At 43.8% G+C, this 23,137-nt stretch overlaps 1 protein-coding gene across 3 annotated transcripts in view; it reads right to left on the reverse strand.

Moving 5' to 3' along the window:
* Positions 1–23,137, reverse strand: part of LOC137428366 (3',5'-cyclic-AMP phosphodiesterase 4C) — a 465,981-nt gene that overhangs the window by 180,799 nt on the left and 262,045 nt on the right. The window contains exons 1-2 of one of the 3 annotated variants that reach the window (XM_078777050.1): positions 3,311–3,466; positions 2,979–3,199 (exon numbers count right to left, since the gene is read on the reverse strand). The exons of the other annotated variants lie outside the window; for them this stretch is intronic. Coding sequence (XP_078633176.1) covers positions 2,979–3,106 — 128 coding nt within the window. The 5' untranslated portion in view covers positions 3,107–3,199; positions 3,311–3,466. Of the gene's footprint in view, positions 1–2,978; positions 3,200–3,310; positions 3,467–23,137 lie in introns of those variants that run through there. 3 annotated transcript variants of the gene reach the window in all.

Here is a 23,137-nt window from a genome sequence, read left to right on the forward strand (position 1 = left end):
TTTCACAAATCTCTAGCCCTATTACCAGAAGAATAGTCGCCATGCTTTAACACATGACCAGGTCTCATTACTGAGCTTGTTAAATATTTTTGCATTGGCTACGGACTAGGATAATGGTTTATCTAATTCCCTCTTCTCGTCAATTAGTCATCGAGCCAAGGGGACACAAAAAGGAAATTCATTTAATAGATAAGGCCAGACTGAATTGCCACACTGGTGCCTTCTCTGCGAAAGCAGGAATATGTAATTTGTTCAGTGTGCTGACAATAACTAATCTCCTATTTCAGTCAAAAGACAGCGTGAGATCTTTCCCATCTACCAATAAATCCGAGCCGAAGCAACACCCAGATAAACATCCACCTGAGGGACAACAAAGCTCAACGATTCAACAATCTGCCTGCGAAGCAGCAATCTGACAGTTTATAGTCGTGGTGGGAATTAGACCCAGATAAGACAACTCAAAGTAAAAGTGCACTAACTCACTGTAGTGTCCTGCCAGACCAAATAATTTTGTGCAATGTTAAACACAAGTTAAATAAAGAAATAAATAAAAACAACAAATCAATCAAAACCAAACCAAAAACAAACAAACAAAAAAAACAATCATAACAACGGTCAGAAATTGAATGTCGATCATTGCGCAAACTCATGAAAAAATATATAGCAACAATTGATGTCCTACAATTGATCATACATATGATCACCAGCCTCAGTGGCATAATGGTTGGAGCGACTCCCGAGTCTGGGGGGTCGGCGGTTTCAACCCTTGCAGAGTCGTACCAAAGACTAAAAATGGTCAATGCTGCTTCCTTGCTCGACGCTCAGCTTTTTAAAAGGACAGAGCATGAACAAACAGCCATATGTTGGCAACCACTGTGCCGGCTTTTTATGGGCCTGATGGCCTCCTGTGTTGAAATTTGGTAAGGGAACTCGTATTGGTTAAACAAAAGCATCATGCACAAGCTCATTGGGAAGCAACTGAACGGTTGTTGACGTCAGTGTCATTGTCGTCGGCCAATTACAATTTCCGGGAAAAGTTTGCATTGTGCAATGTATCTAGTACGGAATTTCAAGCATGGAATTGCTCTCAAAAGTTTTTCATTTTGCCAGTGAAGGTCAGTCACACGTACAACGACAATGTCTTAGATACAGCGACACATGATGTCCTCAGAATGAATATTACTACACAAAGAACATTTTGTTTCTCAACCTGCATCAGAAATGTTTCTTGAAAGCGCACAAAATAACCATGATAATGCAATTACCAGTCGCTCTTCCAATCTCCAAGTGTGGCGCTATCATCCTCTCCCCATAACAAATTTATGATGAGCACATCCACTAATTGGAGATTTTACGTTCACAAATGACACATATATTGCCATACACAAAGGGCGTCTACAGGTGGCACGAAATTGAGACAAACGAGACATTGCTAATTGACTGCAAGACACAAATCGCCACAAGGCAATGGATCACCCAACCAAAAAGGGCAGTGTTATAGTCACGTGGACTCGCACATTAATAACAAACAAATGAAAAGCACCTTATCTGCATTTGTGGTTTCATCAGCAGGACAAAATTATTTGCGAAACCCCTGAATTAAAACCTGAGGAGCACCGTGAATGTAGGGGTGGAGGGAGAATGGAGGGGAATCAAAAAGTTTAGCCTCAAATTATTAAAGAATGGTTCCATGCCAGTTAAAAGTCAGCGCAGACGTCGCACCTTTTTCGGTTAGCAGATAGTTCTGCACATTTATCGCAGTGATGGGTGATTTGACACCACTGGAATAAATGCTTTTGGCGCAAAGGTCGGCTTTTTTTGGTTTTTTTTGTATTCAAGATTGAGGCTCGTTGAAGAGCAAACATTGATCACAAAAAGACAAAAAGACAAACTGACACATAAAACATAAGATAAAGGGAGTGGGTGACAAGATGGACAGCAGGGACATCGGGAGATCTGTTGGAGGGAGAGGGCTTGGGGGAGGAAGCATGGGAAAAGGGGGGTTCACAAAATATTTAAGCTGCATTTTATTTTTGGGCAAAAGATTAAAAAAAACAATTTTTTATTTTTTTTTAAACTACTGTTTTCTCTTGCGCCTATTATAATCAATATCAAAGGGCTTCATGACAATAATAAATAAAAAAACCACCTTTAGAGGCCATTTTTCCCCGCAAAGCGGGGGTTGGCCTTTTTCGGGAACCGTGGTTGTTGTTGTTTTTTTTGGTCCCCTTTTTGAAGCAATGTTTTACGGCCGGATGCCCTTCCTGACGCCAACCCTTTTTGCCGCCTTTAACGACAAACAGGGAATTACCAGTGAACTGGTACTCAATTAGCCGACCTCGGAAGGATGACAGGCTGAGTCAACCCCCTGGCGTTAATTCAGCGATCGACCGGGATTCGAACCCAGGATCCTAGGATCCTAGGCTGGCACCCTAGCCGCTAGCCCAACACCAGGGTTGTGCTGCCCTTACCGCTTCATGACAATATTAGGAATAAATAGATAAATAAATAAATACACAAATTAATAAATCAACACATACATACATAAATACATTTAGAAATAAAGATCTCCACCAAATATATTTCACAAAAAAACTTCAAAAAACTTTTTCATGGCAAATGCAGAATGACAATATTGGAATAATGAAAAGATGGTGTTAATTACGGCAACTAATATTCCAAATTACAAAGCAAACTTACGTACAGGCATCCTGGAAAACAATTAATGAAGGGTCAAATGCAAACAAATTTCCGTGCCCAGGGAACCTCGACAATGGTAAGATACGCTCGCAGCCACCATCATCATAGTGCTATTGTGAAAGATATGGACCAGAAAGGGTTTCGGCTCATCAGAGAATCGGAAAGTAATGAAATGAAAGAAAACAGTTCCCCAAAGCCTGTTCAAAAAGGTAGGTGAATAGGTTAAAGCAATCAGGCTCTGGACAGCCGACTGCGGGAATCGGACACGCTGCCCTTACCGTCTGCGCTTTTGAACGATGTCGATGGGTCGATGCACCGCACGTGGAGAGCCACGACAAAGACTCCCAGGAAAGCCGTTTCGCACAGAGAGCCATGGGGACGCCATCGGAGAACCCATGGTTCTCATTCAAACGGACCGAGCTTTTCCAGCGGCCTACAGTCCATCAATAGCTGTTGGACATGAGTAATCGACAACGACTGTTGCAAGTCATCTGATGATCTGGAGCAAAATGAAGATTAGGTCGATGGCAACCTCAACTGTAATTTATAGCTATAAAAAAAAATAAAAAATCTCAAACCATAAACAATCATAACTTGTAATCTCAACTACCTTTGACCCACAGGAACATGGTGCAAACTGACTGGCTGGCCTAACTTTCTCTACACCCGATTCGTCTCAAGCCACATGCAACCTACACAGCCATGCTTTTGAAACAGCCGGAGCTATTGACCAGGCGGTTGCAAGCACAGAACGCTTACTGTGACTGGTTGGCAGGCAAGCAGACAGATGCTATGACCCATGAGCTCCGCCTCCTCACAGCGATCATACGCCCCAAAATCCCAATCCTTACGACCTTCACAATAGCCAATTGCCCCGAAAGGTGCAATTACAAGGTGACCAAAACGAATCACCATCAGAAGAAAAGCACATGGTGGATTAGAAAAACCAGTAATGATACGCACGGCAGATCGTATTATAAATTAACCAAGTTCGTTGACGGTCACAAATTACCAAATTCCAGAAGTACTGCTGTCCCCACGCTCGGGTACAAAGATACAAGGTTCAAGAGCAGAAAATAAAAAAGGTGGAATGGATAGAAAGGACAGTGGGTTGGGAGATAGACAGGAGAGGATGTGTTACATGGGGAGAGGGCAGATAAGGTCAACAGAGACAGGGTAGTTAAGGATAATATAGTGTGACGTGGAGAAGGGGAAGGGAAGGGGTTGCATTGAATTCCATGAGCAAACGAACGTGGACAATCGGTTGTGACGCAAGTTGACCGAGGGGCGGAGGCATCCTGCAAGTAAATCTGGCACGATGTTGCACCGAGAGCAAAGGCTCCGACAGCTGGACCTGTCGCAATGACTGGTTTCATTACCAATGACGACCCGGCGTGCTTTGTTCGGACAAGGCTGTCGCAACAAATCAAATGATATAGTCACAATGACCACGCGCAACTAAAATGAGGGTGATGGAGTTCCACAGGCATCTTTGTAAGCCTCAGATACAAGAACGCACGCTGGAAGGAGAGGATCGGAAAAAAAAAATCTCGTATAAGTAAACAATGCTGCACGCCATCGCGAGGTTTCCACCTCAGGAAATAGTGGAAGAAGAAAAAAAAATAATCGAAGAGTGATCAAAGGATGTGCACAAACAATAAAAACATGGGCGGGTAAGAAAGAGGACGGGGAGGGCACCAGAGAAATTGCAGGGGTGGTCCAAAAATAAAGGATAACAACAAAGAGCAAGAAGATGAGTGTAATACACGATGTTAAAGTCAGCAGTTACGTTTTCGCAAAAAAAAAAGAAAAAAGAAAAAAAAGACGAACCTGATAGCCCCCATTTGCCCCAACTTCTTAAAGTGTGAGGCAGATTGCACCAGACAACTCCCCCTGCACCGTGTGGTCAAAAATGCTGGTCAACATCATGCTCAATGGGGGCTGTGCCCCAAAGTCAATTGGCATGAGAACAAATGACTATTCAACATAGAGGATGATGGTGAAAGCCACAATACAAGACAGGAAAGACATTGGGTAAAAAGGGCTTTTATATCCTGTTATAAATTAGAAAGTCAGAAAAGACAGGCTAAAAATAAAATAAATAAATAAAACATGCATAATTCTGTATGTTGGTGTGCGTATGTTTGTGCATATGTGTGCCCGCGTTGTTGGTTGTTTCCCCCCAAATGTGGGTTTCAGAAGGTGGAACCTTCGGGCCCCCCAATCGAGCCCTCCAAGGTCTCGATGTATCAGCCTTCATTTGTGTGTGTTTGTGTGTGTGTGTGTGTGTGTGTACGAGTGTGTACACATATATGCGTGTGTACACGCACATGCTAATTTACTTTCAAACAAGATTTTTTTTTTTGCTACATGAGCAAATTTTTGGCCGTGTTCATCATTTACCAAAATATTATTTCCAAAGGTGCAGGAGGCAGCTCATGGACATGTTGTAAACGTTTTCACAGCTGCAAATTCACCCTTGGCAGGTTGCTCCTCCATCATGGTGCTGCAGAAACAGCCCCCTTATTCAAAAACAAGCAACTTATCATTTGCTCAGGATACCAGAACACGATTGGCTACTCTTTTTGGCCCCAGATCCCAAGGTATTGCAGCATCTTTAAAGTCCACAAGCCTTTGATACCAAATTGGATGGCCGGCTTAACCAAGTCTCTGATGGTATGGCATACTAACGTTAAATGGCAGTTTATACTTGGCTTAGACTTCAAACGCAGTCTTACATGACTCAAGTGAATACGATACCCGCGACCTCTCCTGTAATCCCAATAGTTATTAGCCAGAAGTGAAATGTTCAACATCATGAGCCCTGAAGCAAAAGGTGAGAATATAAAATCCATTATGTTCAGGGGTGGGATGTCGAGGCAACAGTGCAAGTACAGTCAAATATTATGCCGTCTTGCAGCAAGACAGAGGCAAGCGCCGAGTAGCGGCCTGCTGATGGGTGATGCCAATGAGACAAAGCTTTGGCCTCAGCAGCATCCAGGAATGAGGTCAGACGTGGGACCCTCGACCCGTAAAGAGAGCAATACTTCATTGAAATTAATACAAATGCCTCATAGTTCTGTCAAGTCACGTGATCCATTGCTAGTGTTGCATAAGAGATGACAGACTATAGCTACGAGTGAGTATATTCGACTCAAGGTCATTTAGTCTGAGTTTGATTCCCAACAGAAAACGATCAAACTTTAACCCACAGTCCCGGTGCTTCACATATAAAGCATTCAATTGGAGCATACGTCATCCTTCTGAGGCACTGTTATGTCTGCAAGCATATTGCATCGATCCAAGGCTCCCAAGTAGAGCGTACACATAAATCACATGCAGAACAAGGACAAAAATAGACATATGTAATGTGCACTTTTACATTACTTCCAAGGACAGCAGTAAACAATGGACAGAGGTGTGGTAGATGGGTTTGAAGCTGTGTTCCTCACATTACGAGCAAGGGCTTCAGATGATAAAACTATCGGGTCATCTGTTTTCTTCCGGATATTAAAGTTCCGAAGTTATCCTTTAAGATTACCAAGCCGTGCCTTGGGACCTGGACAAATTGAAAATTCCTGCAGTCAGGCCAAAGTATCATGCTGTAGCGGAACGTAGCGCCAGAACTGGGATGGAAACTTGACCAAGACGTCTACAGCCACCAAACCTGTATAGTCTAGACTCTAGATACTAGAATCGAGATGACAAGGATTCTGCCAACGCTTGCAAAATTCAACAAATGGCAACTTAAAGTCCATATCTGGCGATGAAAAAAAACTGACAATCTTTAACCAAGGTTAAACCACAGTGGAAAGCTAATTTCCCTGCATCAAATTGAGAGATTTAAACGGTCTTGCAGTCCAATCGGTATGTCTAAAACCGGTATCCACATAACATAATCGATATCATGGTGGATTGTCTCAATATGCTCGAGCTACACAAACAGGCCTAAAGTCGACAACATGTCTGCCATTGCATTTTGGGACTCGTCGGTTTATGTCGCTCAGTTCTATCCACTGAAAAATGCTTTATCATCACAAGATGTTTATTATATCAAGTAGAATCTTGTTTCAGGTCATGGCTAAAATAAGTTAGGTGTGGCTAAGGAGAAACTGGCTAAACTTTTAAAAACAATCAATTTAACTAGAATTATTTTTAAAAAGTATTCGTACGAAGCCAGGAATCAAAATTGCAGAGAAACAAGCATGCAGGATTGGTGTAATCTGCTGCGAGTCAAGACGAAATATTGCAGGGATTAGGTCGATACATCCTCTCCTGCAGACAGGGGATTTAATAAAATTACGGTTGCTCTCCTCCATGAAGCAACTGTTTTGTCATCAGGCTCCATTGTTTTGTCATCAGGATCCATTGTATTGTCAAAACAGAAAAAAAGACGTATACTTAAAGTCCCTCAGTTTAAAAGGTCATCGTAAAGAAAGCGTTCAAATAATTTAATTTGGAAAGTACATTTAATTGGCAAGGTATTTAAAAATGACTTCTACAACACCTGCGGAGCACCAAGATGGCAATTTGCTGGATCACATTGAATAAAGAACAAAACCCAGTCCAGAAGAGGGGAGAGTTAAAGTCAGCTGACCCATATGTAGTCAGTAAAGGTACATCAGAGCATTTCAAAAAGAGCATGCTATTAAAAGGAAACAACAAACAAACAAACGAATTATTTTGCAGGAGTCAAATTCATGCAGGAGTCAAATTCAAGCAAGCTGAGAGCCTGGTGTTGGCTTAGCGGTTAGGACACAGGCTTGGGATCCTAAGATCCTGAGTTTGAATCCCGGTCGATCGCTGAATTAACACCAGGGGGGTTGACTCAGCCTGTCATCCTTCCGAGGTCGGCAAATCGAGTACAAGCTTGATGAGATGAATGATCCGGGTGTGTACCCCTATTTAGAAGTACACCGTATCCCTGCGCATTGTAAAAGGCGACTAAGGGTTGTTGTCAGGAAGGGCATTCGGCCATAAAAAGCATTGCCTCAAAACAGGGAACCATGATTGTCATGGGGCCTGCAAGGCTAACCGCCGCTGAAGCGGAGAAAATGGCCTTAAAACGATCATTCATTCATTCAGTCAAATTCAAGCTGTGCAATAATAACATTTTGGGAGACTTCCTGACTATTTCAAAGAGCTTTAATAATAATACTTGTTTACGTTTGCCAAACAATACATTTGTTCTCAAGGGAATTTGTATTATTAATATCCAAAGTAAAAACATTTGATTCAAACGAAAAAGAAGCTCATGGAATTTCAGCGTCGCACCTTAGATGAGCTTAGTTGCCAAAGTAATTTCAGCTGGGGTCAAATTGAGCAAAGGACTATATTTATCTTACATCTGACATACAGCATAGACAAACCAAAGGTGCAAGTGATTGTAACACTCAACAGCAGAATGACCATGAAACGTTCATGAAATCCTACCTTGTCAGGGATCTGGCACATGGCATAAAAACTTTTTAAAGGTGGCAGCTGATTTCCTGTACCAGCGAATGATGGAGCTGGGGGTTAGGAGCAGTGCAGGAAAAAGATCAAAGAATGTTTTGGAGGAATGTAGCCTGCCTGTTATTATGGATTTGCAGGAATGTTCCTATTCTTCAGGCACCACCAAGAAATGCATGGTTGTTTGAAAGATTAAATAGAAGATTAAAAAAACCAAAAATTCAAATGTTGCTCAGTCCAAATTAATATGAGACTTTCAAAATGATGTATAAATGCGAAATGAGGTATTTTGCACATGCGATGTTTATGTGCGTTTTCAATGACTCCATTCTGCCCGATGGACACTTTGAACCTGCCATTGCTAACACGAAATCCGTAATTCAAATAAATTTTTTAAACATGTTTTTAAGCATTTAGATAATAGAGCGGTAACTTCAAAATTGTTCTGTTCCTGAATGCAAATCAGACTCACAGAAATATAGGAATACAAGAAATATCCATGGATGGATAGGAATTGGGCTCCCTTAATACAATTAGCTAGTGGCGGCTGTGGTTATAGCGCACACGTGTGTGCATGCACGCACGCACACACATTTCACCAATCGATGCAAAAATCAAATATATTGTGGCCCCGGAACCAAGCAAAAATAAATACATAACAAGTACAGATACATTCAAAGTACACCGCCCCCATGCCAAATAATTAAATATCCTCCAGCGCGGCATTGCCGGGGCGCCTCTGGCGCCCGGCAATACCGCCGTGCAGCTCATAGAGACTGTATTTGGAGGGAGAGGTGCACAATAATTGATTGATTAATTGCATAATTAAAATCAAGAAAAGATTATCATAAAATATTTTCTTAATCAATTGGCTAATAGCATAACCACTCGTGCTTCATCTGAAGATGTATCTCTTAGAAATTTTCTTAGATAAGGCATTAATAAATTTTTTAAATAAATAATTGTTTAATCAATAAATAATGAATCAATTAAGTGATTAATCAATAAATCAAAAATATCCTTTGTAGCCACATCACTCGGTCACTGTCATGTCCAAATATTAGCTTCCGAGCTCAAAAGGTGCCTGTGATATTGCCCAGATGAGAAAGAAAATAAAGAAATAATTAATAATGAAAATAAATAAATAATAATTTATTATTATTTGTAATTTTTTGTCATTAATCGAATAATTAAATAATTAATCGATTAATTGATTAATCAATAAATAAAAAATAGCCTTTGCAGCCAAATCACCTGGTCATTGGCATGTCCAAATATCAGCTTCCGAACTCAAAAGGTGCCCTTAGATAATGGCCAGAAGAGAAAGGAAATGTATAAGCACTTAATTAATCGCTAATAATTAAATAACTCATCAATTAATTGATGAATCAAAAAACCAAAAATACCGTTTTTGACAAAGTACCGGCTCACTATTGTGGCGAAATTTCAGCTTCCTAGCTCAAAGGATGGCTGAGATATCGCCAGGACTGAGATTGGGAAAAGGAGGTGCTAAACGTCATCACAAAGCCTGCTATTCGTCGCCTTCTTCGTCGTGATGGAATAAAGCGCATCTAAGGTCTCATCTATGAGGAAACCCGTGGAGTTCTCAAGGTGTTCCTGGAAAATCGGAGATCTCGCGATCTCGCGGAGAATTCGGAGATCTCGCGAGATCTCGAGACGACGTCACGAATTTTCGAAACTCCACACGGTCTCCACTTTTTCAAAGTTAAGTCTGTTCACAATTGTATTTTGTCGTAACTGTATTTTATCTTTCGGCGTGTGAACTTATAGTGTGTCCCTTGGATGTTTCTCGGTGTTTATCTTTCATAAATTGATCGTTTGTTTGCCGCGCGGCGTATGAGGCCTTGCAGCCTCAGGCTTCCCTCGTCGAAGTTGGTTTCTTCCTTCGCTGGTTTTGCTAGGTTTTTTGATTTTCCCTTCTCCCCCAAACTTCACCGAACATCTACTATTTGTCTAACGTTGTAACCCCCACCCCCCCCCCCAAAAACAACAACAAAAAAAACTTTTATTTCCCTTTCTCCTCGTGTGCTTTTGTCCCATCGGGTGCTTTTGCTTCTGCCCACGTGCGCTGTCTCGCCCCGCCCCCATTTTCCCCTTGCCTTCCACCTTTTGCCCTGTTCAAGTGACTCGTGGTCATCCCTCTAGACTCCCTCTCCCCATTGGTATTTTTGTGAATATAAGATTGTTCTTCACGGTTCTGTTTAAATATGTTTAAACTTTCCCCTGGAATGTTTTATTCAGTCGTATATTACAACGCGCTGCTTTTCTTCCTATTTAAAAGGCTCCTTTCAATTTCCTCTTCAACTCAGTCCATTTCAAAAAAATATTCAATCTCTTATGATTCCAAATCACTCCATGCTCTAAAATCTAAATTCTCATTCATTCCACCCCTCCTCCATCGTTCTTAAACGGATCGCTAACTTGAAAATCACAACAAACCCAATTTGTTATAAATGTTCATCTTTCATTAATCATCCACTTTCTAAACTCCCCCCTTGCCCCTCCCCTCCAAATCTCCCCACTTGCCCCTCCCCTCCTAAACTCCCCCCTTGCCCCTCCCCTCCAAATCTCCCCACTTGCCTCTCCCCTCCTAAACTCCCCCCTTGCCCTTCCCCTCCTAAACACCCCCCTTGCCCCTCCCATTCAAAACTCTCCCCCATCCCCTCCCCTTCTAATCTCCCCCCCAACCATCCCTCCCAAATTCTCCCTCCTCCCACCTCCTTCTCAAAGCTGCCTCCTCCCCACTTCGTCTCCCTTCTATCTCATACCTCCACCTCCCCCAACCTTCTACTTTCCTCGGCCCCCCCTCAAACATCTCCTCACTGTGCCTCATCCCATCACCATCAAACCTTTCGTCCTCCTCATCCTTCCCTTTCTTGTAACTCTTCTGTAATCTCTGACACACTATCAACTGCTCTTCCTACCTCCCCCTCTCACCCGTTATCTGACCCTACCCCTCCCCTCCCCTGTCCTGCACCCGATGCTCCCCCTCTCTGACTCATTAACGGTATGGACCTCAAACATCCGGGGCCTTCGCTCAAACCTGATTTATCTCTCCATTCAGGTTGCTTCTGACAATCCAGACTTGATCTGCTTAACAGAAACTTTCCTCCTTCAAGATGTCTCTGATTCCTTAATATCTCTTCCTGGTTACTCCCTCCTCCGGTATGATAGACCTGAGCCTAGACCTGGTGGTGGGGTGGCTATCTTTATCAAAAACTCTCTTCCACACTCTCCCTGCACTGCCCTCTCTCCACCCCACCCCCAGGAGTACCTCTGGCTACGGCTTCCTCTCCGCTCCCACCTTTTGTTCATATGTGTTCTGTACCGTCCTCCAAACAGTGATGACTCCATTTACATTTCGCTGTCGGACAACATGGACCAACTTCTATCAACTCATCCAAACTCTCTCTTCCTCATATGTGGCGACTTCAACTGTCATTATGCCAGCTGGCTGGGTGTGGGTTCATCTCTCACCAGCCAAGGCACCTTAGCAAAGGACTTCCGCGACTCATTGGGACTGACACAATCTGTCAATTTCCTGACACGGATCTCAGTTAATGGAGTATCTTCTCCTCTGGACTTGGTTATGACTAACTTCCCTGCAAATGCCTGCTGCTCTTCTTCTGCTCCAAATGGTTCTTCTGATCATGTGCTTGTAAAGTGGAGATCTCTCTGGCCATTCTCAGAGAGCCTCTTCAGCGCCGACGTGTCTGGAATTTCACTCAGGCCAACTGGCACGGTCTGCAAGCAGCCATCAATCATCTGGACTGGTCTCCCATCTCTACTGCCTCTGACATCAATTCTTCCTGGGAATTCTTCCAAAGCAAACTGCTCTCTCTCATGCACAGATTTATCCCATCTCGTCTTCAGTTGTCTTACCCTTCCTCCCATCCATGGTACATTGAATCTTGTGGCGAGGCAGTTGCCCTGAAACAACTTGCCTTTGCCTCTTGGAAGGCAAATACAACTGAAGGCAATCTCAGTTCCTTCCACCAACCTCGAAAGAAGTGTGTGTCTACCCTCAGGAGTGCCAGGAAGCACTATCTCTCCACACTCAAGATTGAACTCTCAAACCTGTCTCCTTCCTCCAAATTCTGGTGGCGTCTGGTCAAATCCGTTTCTGGTGTTTGTTCCCCCTCCATTCCCTCCCTTATCTCAAATGGCTACACAGTTGATATCGCACAGGATAAAGCCGAATGACTCAACTCTGTGTTTGCCTCAAAATCTTGTGTCCCAAACCCATCTCTCTGTTCCCACCTTTCCCAGTCGAACCCAACTGCTCCTGGACTCTGTGTCCTTCTCTCCTGACAAGGTGGAGAAGTTTTTATCAAACCTCGACTCTGATTCTGCAACTGGACCAGACGGCATCAGCCCACGGGTCCTAAAATCCTGTTCTGCCGCTCTTTCACTCCCTCTCTCTGTTCTTTTCACCCTCTCTTTTGCTCTAAGTCATCTGCCAGCATCTTGGAAATCAACCAATCAGCAACTAAAGACCAATCAGCCTGCTTCCAATTATCAGCAAAGTCATGGAATCCATCATTGCTTCAGATATCAAATCCTTCCTCTTCTCCAATGGCTTGATCTCTGATCATCAATTTGGATTCAGACCAGGTCATTCTACTCTGGACATGTGGCTTCTGCTGTCTCAACAATGGATGGAGGTCCTCAATGCCAAACAGGAAATCAGAGCTGTCTCACTTGACATATCACGTGCCTTCGATACGGTCTGGCACCCGGCTCTGCTCACCAAACTCTCCTCCTGTGATATCCATGGAAATCTCCACTCATGGCTTGCGGACTTCCTCTCTGGTCGTAGGCAATGTGTGGCCCTGAATGGATTTCTCTCATGTCCCCTTCCTGTTCTGGCTTGAGTTCCCCAAGGTAGTGTTCTGGGCGCTGTGCTATTTCTGGTCTTCATCATTGATCTCTCCGACTCTCTGGAAAATCCTCTCTATCTCTTTGCTGATGACTCCACTATCTGCTGCTCCATTCCTCATCCCTCTGATCAGCAGTCTGCAGCCTACTCACTCACTGCAGACCTGGACAAAATCACAGACTGGTCAAACAAATGGAACATGTCTTTCAATCCTGACAAATCTCACACTCTTACAATGTCTCTCCGAAAGGACCGACTGGAAAACCCTCCCATCTACTTTCTCAACAATCCTCTCCAAGAAGTTCTGTCACTCAAGCTTTTGGGTCTCACTATCTGCCATGATCTTTCTTGTGAAAACCACATTTCCAAGCTGGCCTCCAAAGCCAGTCGCAGACTGGGCATCCTCCGTCGTGTGAAGTCCTTCCTTGGCACACCTGAGCTCCTCACCACATACAAGGCTTTCATCCGCAGCTCAATGGAATACTGTTCCCCCCTCTGGGCTGGTGCTCGTGCCTCACACCTAGCTCGGCTTCACGCTGTTGAGGCCAAAGCTTTCAGAATCATTGGAATCTCCTGCGATGGTTAACTCCGAGGGCCTTTCACTCACTCACCGCAGGCAGGTTTGGTTGTCTTTCTGTCTTCTACCGACTCCTCTCCGGCCTTGCTCCCCCAGCTCTCTCTGTGCTCTGCCCCCCCCTCCCCCCCAATATTCCTTCAGGTCGCACAAGATCTGCCTGCAACCCTCTTATGGTTAAACTGCCAAAATCTAGGCTCTCTGCTGACCTTCACTCTTTCATTCCCCTTTTCTCCCGCCTCTGGAACAAACTCCCCCACTCCCTTCAATCCCACTCCTCCCTCCAGGTCTTCAAAACAGCTGTTCAGCACCATCTCTTATCTTCCCCCATCCAAAGCCTTGATCTTTTCTACCCCCGCTAATTCACCCCAGAGCCCTTGTGGTGTTCATATGTTTTATACCTCTCCCACCTCTCCCCAAGTCCTCCCGATGTCCCTGCTCTCAAATGTTGTGTTTGTGTCCTTCCCCCTCTCTCCCCATGTTGTCTGCCGCTGCCCTTGTTTTTTGTGTTTTGTGTGTCGGTTTGACTTTTTGTGTGATTAATGTTCGCTCTTTCACGAGCCTCGATCTTGTATACAAAAAAAAAAAAAAAAAAAAAAAAAGAAACAAGAAAACAAAAACAAACCCAGAGTGAAAACCGAGTACTCCCTTTCGGTGAGCCCCCTTCGGTGCCCGGCAATAACGTTATGCAGCGCCTGGAGATGGCATAGGAAAGGAGCGGTGTTCAAAGATATAAATACAATTTTTTTTGGTAAATACAGACTTGGCATTTAATATGGAATATTATTTTTTCTTGACTTGGGTTTACTTTCTGAACTCAGTATATCAATCTGGTGAGTTTCTTTTACCCTTCGGTGATGTCCTTGTTGAAAGAACCATGTCACTGATTGTCTTTCGCAGCAAGAAGTCAATAACAGGATAATATCACAGGTGGCATGACAAAATGTAAGGACAGGTACATTTGACGATTGGCTTCACAATCGTGTATATAAGGGTTGTTGCGTTTTGTATTAGTGGAAAACCACTGCTGAACATCTACAAAAGTTATTGCCGCTTCCTCTGGAGATGGTCCGTCAACTTGACAATGCTGTTTGTCATGGAGTGGTGGCTTTACGAAATTCTGGCATGAAACAGCATGCTATTGCTCGGCAGTATGGCATCACTCAAGGTCAGGTGTCAAAGATCCTGAAACGAAATGCTCAGAGGGGTGTCCCGGCTCCAATACCGAGGCCAGGACGTCCCCGCAGAACCACAAGGAGAGATGATCGCCAGCTGCACCGGTTAGTCTGCAATGGCCGTACCAAGTCAGCTAATCGGCTTAGGGCTGAGTGGCAGCAACTGACAAATGTGCCTGTATCCAGAAGGCGAGTCAACCAACGACTGGTTCAAGCAGGCTATCGTGCCAGGCGTCCCCTGAGAAAGCCACGCCTGACCAGACAACACAGCCAGAGCCGATTGCAGTTGGTCAGAGAGCACCGTCAATGGCAGCCAGGACACTGGAATCACGTGACCTTCAGTGACGAGTCTAGATTTCTGGTCTATCGTCAAGATGACCGCGTCCGAGTGCGCAGACAAGTGCATGAAGCCCACAACGAAGATTGTGTAGTACCAAGAGTCCAAGCTGGAGGTGGTGGGGTGACCATTTGGGCTGCTTTTCATGCAGGGGGCAAAACTGACCTGGTTGTTCTGAATGGAATCCTGAACCAGTTCAAGTACAGGGTCATTCTGGAAGAAACATTGCTTCCATTTGCTCGTGCAGCCTTTCGAGGAAACTTTGTCTTCCAAGATGACAATGCACGGCCTCATCGTGCTCGCATGATCCAACACTTTCTTGCTGACCGTGGTGTCGAGCATACAGAGTGGCCTGCGATGTCCCCGGATATGAATCCGATAGAGAACTTGTGGGCAGAATTAACGCGTCAAATCGACCACTTGGACCAGCAGCCGACCTCTGTGCATGAATTGCAGCAGACTATTGTCACTGCATGGCAAGCGATTCCTGTCCAAACCTTGGCAAATCTCATGAACAGCATGCCTCGACGTGTACGTGCTCTCCTGAATGCTCGTGGGAGTTACACGAAGTACTGAACTGTAATTTTACTGTCCGTAATCCCAGTCATAATTTAGCTTTTGTTGAAATTTTTTTTGGCTAATGTGCAAAATAAAGAGATACTTCTGGAAAACGTACAAAAGTTTAACCACAGTACTGTCCGTGAATCGAGTTCGATATCAGTTCACATCACTTTCAAGGATCAATTTATTTACTTCGAAATGTCAAATGTGGTTTTTGTTTCTTTTGAAGGTCACATTAACAAAATCTAGAATAATTTCAACATAATTCCAATCAACTTTTGGTTGTAAGTCATCTTGAAAAGTAAGTTCACCCCCACAAAAAAATATTTCATATTAAATGCCAAGTCTGTAGATCACATGCAAAGTACAGGTTCTCGGTGTTAAGATTCTCGATTAAGATGCTTGGTGTTAATCTTTCATACCTGTATTTAAAAAATCGTCGGTTATTTTGTGCCACGTTTTTTGCGGCCTAGTACTTCGCTTCCTACCTTGAGGCTTTGTTTCTCTCAGCGGTCGATTGTGGTCCATTTACTTTCGTTCTCAGTTTTTCCCAGTCCTTTCACTCCATACTTCCTTGTTTAAAATCTTAACCAATTTTTTTTTTCCTTCTTTGTTCTTATTCGTTTATTCGTTGTTCTTATTCGTTCGTTCGTTCTTCAACCACGTGTTTCACCCCCATTTCCCCAGATAGTTTTCACTGTTCAATTTTAAAATGTTTAAACTTTCCCCTGAAGTACTGTATTCTGTCGTATATTAGGACGTATGATAAAAGTAAGCAGACACAGACATTTTCTCTCTTCCTTCATCTCTCTTCACCCCTTCGCCTCTGCTCGTCTTCGCCTCTGCTCGTCTTCGCCTCCACCTTTTTCTTTCCTTCTTGCCTTCTCATTCCCATGTGGACCTTTACCTGTTGAGCGCCGACGATCATCCACCCTGGTTATTCATCGGACAAGGACGCGAGGCTTGCCGCGCCCCGGCGGACGTGGGCCCGGCAGCGCACGAGCGAGAGGCGTCATCGAGGCCTGGTCGCGCCGACGGCCGAGCGGGTCCCGAGGATCGGAGCCGTGCCGGACTGCACGCTTGGAGCCTGAACGATTCCTGACATCGACAGATAAGCACAAACGCGTACACAACGGTTTCTTTCGATTATCCTTCAATTTGTCTTGTATTTGAAGTGAGGCATGTGGGATCCCGATTTAGGAGCATTATTTATTTTTCGTCCCATCCATTGTTCTTGGGTTCCGAATCATCAATCGTTAATTTTTGTACATAATTCCATGTTCGTGTGAGTTTAATCACTTTTCAGGTGGAAGATGCTGATGCGCGCGGACCGTGAGGTAAATCTCGCCGCTTCTTCTTCCCCTTTCCTTCTGCCTCCCACGCGGGTATAGCAAATCCGCCATTGACCCGGACGCCTCAAGTAAGCTTGTTTCCATCCGCGATTTTCCCGGTCTTAACCGAGGGGGAGTCACATGACAGTATCTATTGTTATTTAAAAAAAGAAAGGAAGAAAAAAGCTCTTCTGTGCATGCCCTTAAGGCTTAGTTTGCAAGTCTACAATTCCAATAGAAGAGATACAATTACTCTTATGGAAAATGTTTTTCGAGTTCGTTTTCTCCTAAAAAAATTGAGCATAGTGAACACACATTAGTGTTAAAAGATTGGCCTTTAAAAACTACCCTTATGAAGGGGAGGGAAGGGGAGACATCCATACAAACACACAAACACATAAACGGACATTGTGTTTTATATGATAGATAAGATGACGTTGAGTCATGAGTCATAGTTTAGGAGATAGAGGCTTTATTGATCACCATAGAACACAGCGTCAGTCAGCATCTTACATAGCTATATAGGTGGATTCTTTGTAACCCACAATAATGTTCCCTCTCACATGCCACGCCCTCTCGTGATATATATATATATATATATATATATATATATATATATATATATATATATATATATATATATATATATATATATATATATCTATATCTATGTATCGATATGTTATAGCATGGTTCTTGGAAGTATTATGAATGCGATCTGTGTTTTTCGTGTTCTATCGTGTTCAAGAATATAACTAAATTTGAATAAAGGTTTATAGGTGTATAAATTAATCAATTGTGTTTTACCACCGTTTTACGCAGTGTCTATTACATCACCTTATCTAACACATTACATTAGTTATTTGTGCCTGTTTGTGTCCTTCAGAACATCTTTAAAAATAGTTCGCTTCCAATTTGGAATGATTTTCAATTTTGTTTGGTTCTTCTTCTTCTTCTTCTTCCTCAATCATAAATCGGTTATTCCTCAATCATAAGCTGGTGATCGTAAACTGATAAGACAAACATACGGACGTACAATAACCATTTGCTTAACCCTGCTTTTAGCGTCATGTGCGTGGGTTATGAATTGACAAATTAACAGCATCGAAGATTTCAACCTGAGATGACATTGTGTTAAATTGCAAAGCAAAATGTTGCAAATCTCACTCAAGGTTAAAACGATTCAAAAGATTCTTTATATACTTGTATCACACAAAAAAAAGCAGCACTGCAGTGAACTCTAGGTGTACAAGTTCAGCTGAAGATTACTGAGAACTGGATTGAAAAGCAAAAAACAAACTAGGACGGCACTTGGGAGAGAACATACCTCCACCAGGTTGAACAGTTTATGATTTGTATCCCACTGATAGGCTGGATCTGGATTCTGACCTGAACCTAAGTCGAATCGGCTTGTTCTCGTCACCGAACCAACTTGTCCACCAAGTTTAGTCATAACTCGCCAACAACTTTTGAAATATCATGCTGGATATCGCTTTTCGCCCGATCTCTCAATGGTGAAGAATCACTTAATAATTAAATAATTATTGTATCCGAATCCATAATCAGATCTTCACCAAAATCGAACCAATTCGTCATTGTCACACACCTAACCGGTTCACCAAGTTTAGTCCAAATCGGTCCATAACTTTTGAGATATCCAGCTGTATATAGTTTTTGACTTTATCTCCCAATGGTGATCGAAGAATAAATTAAAAACTTATAGTAGCTGGATCAGGATCCGGATGTTCACCAAAATCTAACAATTTCATCCTCGTCACATACCGAAGCTCTCTGTCATATTCCGTCCGAATCCATCAACAACTTTTTGAGTTATCTTGTTCACAGACAGACAAACAGACAGGGTTGAAAACATAACCTTCGGTGGCAGAGGTAAAGACGGAACAAATTTAAATAATCGAATCCAAGACAGCTGCCTGTTATCAAAACTTACCTATGGCCGAGAATGAGACAGCATTACTACAACGAAGAGCTCTGAGAACACAGAAATGAGGCGCCTCAGGCTGGCAAGCCTTGTAAACAGACATAATGAGAAACGATGGGAAAGTGGCTCCGAGAGAAAGCAAATGCCCAAACCACTTTTTGAGAAAGAGAGAGAGAGAAACGACTTTTGAAAGCCTTTTATTGCAAAGGTTAAAAAAGGAGGTCACACTTAATAGGGGCAAAAAAATTATATATACAAACACTACAGTTTCACCATGATACAATGAATCCACAAAAAAGGGAAAACGAGAACGGCTCTCGGTAGATCATCACATCTCCACCAGACTGGACAGTTTATGTTTTGTATCCTACGCCACACACCCAACCAGTCCACCAAGTTTTGTCCAAATGCATCAACAACTTTTTGAGATATCGTGCTATACATCATTTTCGGCTCGATATCTCAATGGAGAAGAATCACTGAAAAAATTCTCCGATCTGGATCTTTACCAAAATGTAATCAAATTGTCTGTCACCACACCCAACCTATCCAAGAAGTTTTGTCCAAATCCATCTATAACCTTTTGAGATATCCCGCTCACAGACAGACAGGCATTTCTGCATCTCTCCTTGTTAACCCCCTTGCCCGCATTTCTTCTTCCACCATCTTTAGCCAAGCCTTTCTCGGTCTTCCCCGTCTTCTACTTCCTTCTACATTCATTTCCATCACTCTTCTCAACCAGTCACTTTCATCCTTCCTCAACTTCCGTTTCCGACTTCCGTTTCCGGTCCCTGGAGCAAGGAAGCGTGTTCGACCTCTGGACGGCGGCAAAAGTTGGAGTATTTTTTCCATTCGTGTATTCGTCAATTTCTACTCGTTTTTTGTTGTGCATGTGTTGCAGGGTGTTTTCCTGTTGCTGTTGATTCGCAATTCCTGCAAACTTTTGTATAATTTAACCCTTTTCTGTCCCACCGCGTGCGCGGCCTAGTTTATCTCGGCCCATCGGTGTTCATAGGTGTTCTGCGAATTTAAGTTCTTTCCTTCGCTGTATTGCTTATTCCTTAGATTTTCTCTTCTCCCCCTAACTTCCCCGAACATCGACCACTTGTCTAACGTTTTAAATCTCTTCAAAGTCTCTTCACGTCTCTTCTCGTCTCGGGAAGTCATGTGACGTCACGTCTCTTCAAAGCTGTGCATGCGCGCACGCTTTCGAAGTTAATAAGTAACTTTTCACAATTGTGTTTTTGTCGTAATACCGGCTTTACCACAGGTCGAAACTTTATCTTTCTTTCGGTGTGTATGTAACTATTGGTGTGTCTCTAATAGTATTCTTGGTGTTGGTTTTTCATACCTGTGTACAGAATACCTGTGTGTGTACCTGTGTACAGAATACCTGTGTACAGAATCGTCGGTACAGTTCGTGTCGCATATTCTGACGCCAAGTGTAGGACTAGTAGTAGGACGCTACCGTGTCTGCCCTTGGCTTGAGGCTTTGTTTCTGTCTCAGCGGTTTCTTCGATTGCGCTCGCAATTCCTTTCGGTCTCTATTTTTCACGTTTCACGTTCGGTCTCTGTCTGTTTTCATCCTAACTCAAAATATATATATATATATATATATATATATATATATATATATATATATATTCCCTTCTCTGTTCTTATCCATTTCGTTCTTATTTGTTCATTCGTTCTTTGACCACGTTGTTCGTGATCACGTGTTCACGTCATTAAAAAATGTTTCATCTGTCCCCTGAACAATGGTATTCTGTCATATACTATAACACCTTTTTCTTCTTGTTCTATAAAAGGATGCTTTCGACTTGATCACCAAATCTATTCATTCCAAAAAAAAATTCCATCTCTTACAGCTACAGTGCCTCTTGCATTCATTCCCTAAACTCTCCAGAACTCCACCCATCCTTCAGCGTCCTCAAACGTATTTTTGACTCGAAGGTCGCAAGAAACTCATTTTGCAAGAAATGTTCGTCTCCCATTAATCGTACATTTTTCAAAATCCAATCTCACCCCTCCCCTCCAAATCTTCCCCATCACCCATCCCTTTCAAATCTTCCCCCTTGACCCTCCCCTCCAAATCTTCCCCATCACCCATCCCTTTCAAATCTTCCCCCTTGCCCCTCCCCTCCAAATCTTCCCTATCACCCATCCCTTCCAAATCTTCCCCCTTGCCCCTCCCCTCCAAATCTTCCCCATCACCCATCCCTTTCAGATCTCCCCCCTTGCCCCTTCCCTCCTAAACTCCCCCCACACCCCTCCCCTCTGAGACCCTCCCTCACTCCTCCCCTCCTAGACTCCCCTCCCACCCCTCCTCCTCCTCAAAGCGTCCTCCCCGCTTCTTCCCCCTTCCAACTCTCACCTTCATCTCCCTCAACCTTCTGCCTCACTCTTCCCCCTCCTCAAACAACACCTCACTGCGCCTCACCCAATCACCATCAAACCTTTTGTCCGCCCCATTCTTCCCTTTCTCCAAGCTGCTCTGAAATCTCTGACACACCTTCAACAGCTCTCCCTACCTCTTCCTCCTCTTCCACATCATACCCTACCGCTCCCCCCCTCTGTTCTGTATCCGATGCTCCCCCTTCCTCTTCTTTAACAGTATGGACCTCAAACATCCGGGGCCTTCGCTCAAACTTGACTGATCTCTCCATACAGGTTGCTTCTGACAAACCAGACGTGATCTGCTTAACAGAAACTTTCCTCCTTCATGATGTCTCCGATTCCTTAGTATCTCTCCCAGGTTACTCCCTCCTCCGGTATGATAGACCTGAGCCTAGTCCTGGAGGGGGGGTTGCTATCTTTATAAAAAACTCTCTTCCTCACTCGCCCTGCACTGCCCTCTCTCCACCTCACCCCCAGGAATACCTTTGGCTACGGCTTCCCCTTCGCTCCCACCTTTTGTTCATATGTTTGTTGTACCGTCCACCAAACAGTGATGACTCCATCTACATCTCGCTGTCTGATAACATGGACCAACTTCTATCTACCCATCCCAACTCTCTCTTCCTCATATGTGGTGATTTCAATTGTCACCATGCCAGTTGGCTGGGTGTGGGTACCTCTCTCACCAGCCATGGCTCTTCAGCAAAGGACTTCTGCGACTCACTGGGACTGACACAATCTGTCAATTTCCCGACCCGGATCTCAATCAACGGAGCATCTTCTCTTCTGGACTTGGTTATGACTAACTTCCCTGAAAATGTCTGCTGCTCTTCTTCTGCTCCAATCGGCTCATCTGATCATGTGCTTGTTAAAGTGGACATCTCTCTGACCATTCTCAGAGAGCCTCCTCAGCGTCGACGAGTATGGCATTTCACTCAGGCCAACTGGCATGGTCTTCAAGCAGCCATCAATCATCTGGACTGGTCTCCCATCTCTAACGCCTCTGACATCAACTCATCCTGGGAATTCTTCCAAAGTAAACTGCTCTCTCTCATGCACAGATTTATCCCATCTCGTCTTCAGTTGTCATACCCTTCCTCCCGTCCATGGTACACGGAATCTTGTGGTGAGGCTATTGCCCAGAAACAACTTGCTTTCGTCTCCTGGAAAGCAAATCCAACGGAAGGAAATCTCATTTCCTGTCACAAAGCCCGAAACAAGTGTGTGTCCACCCTCAGGAGAGCCAGGAAACAATATCTCTCCGTTCTCAGGACAGAACTCTCTTATCTGTCTCCCTCTTCCAAATCCTGGTGGCGTCTGGTCAAATCTGTTTCTGGTGTTTGATCCCCCTCCATCCCCTCCCTCACCTCAAATGGCCACACGGCTTACTCCGCGTGTGAAAAAGCTGAATGCCTCAACTCTGTGTTTGCCTCTAAATCTTGTGTCCCAAACCCATCCCTTTCTGTACCCACCGTACCCAGTCGTACCCAGCTGCTCCTGGACTCTGTGTCCTTTCCTCCTGACAAGGTGGAAAAGTTTCTGTCAACCCTCGACTCTGATTCTGCAACTGGACCTGACGGCATCAGCCCACGGGTCCTAAAACTTGTACTTCCGCTCTTTCACTCCCTCTCTCTGTTCTTGAGCAAAAGAGAGTGTGAAGAGGTCATCTGCCATCTGCTTGGAAATCTGCCAACATCACCGCTTTGCACAAAAAAGGTGCAAAAACAGATCCCAGCAACTACAGACCAATCAGCCTTCTCTCAATTATC

Source organism: Myxine glutinosa, chromosome 1, assembly GCF_964187855.1.
Source record: "Myxine glutinosa chromosome 1, kmMyxGlut1.1, whole genome shotgun sequence".
Classification (NCBI taxonomy): domain Eukaryota; kingdom Metazoa; phylum Chordata; class Myxini; order Myxiniformes; family Myxinidae; genus Myxine; species Myxine glutinosa.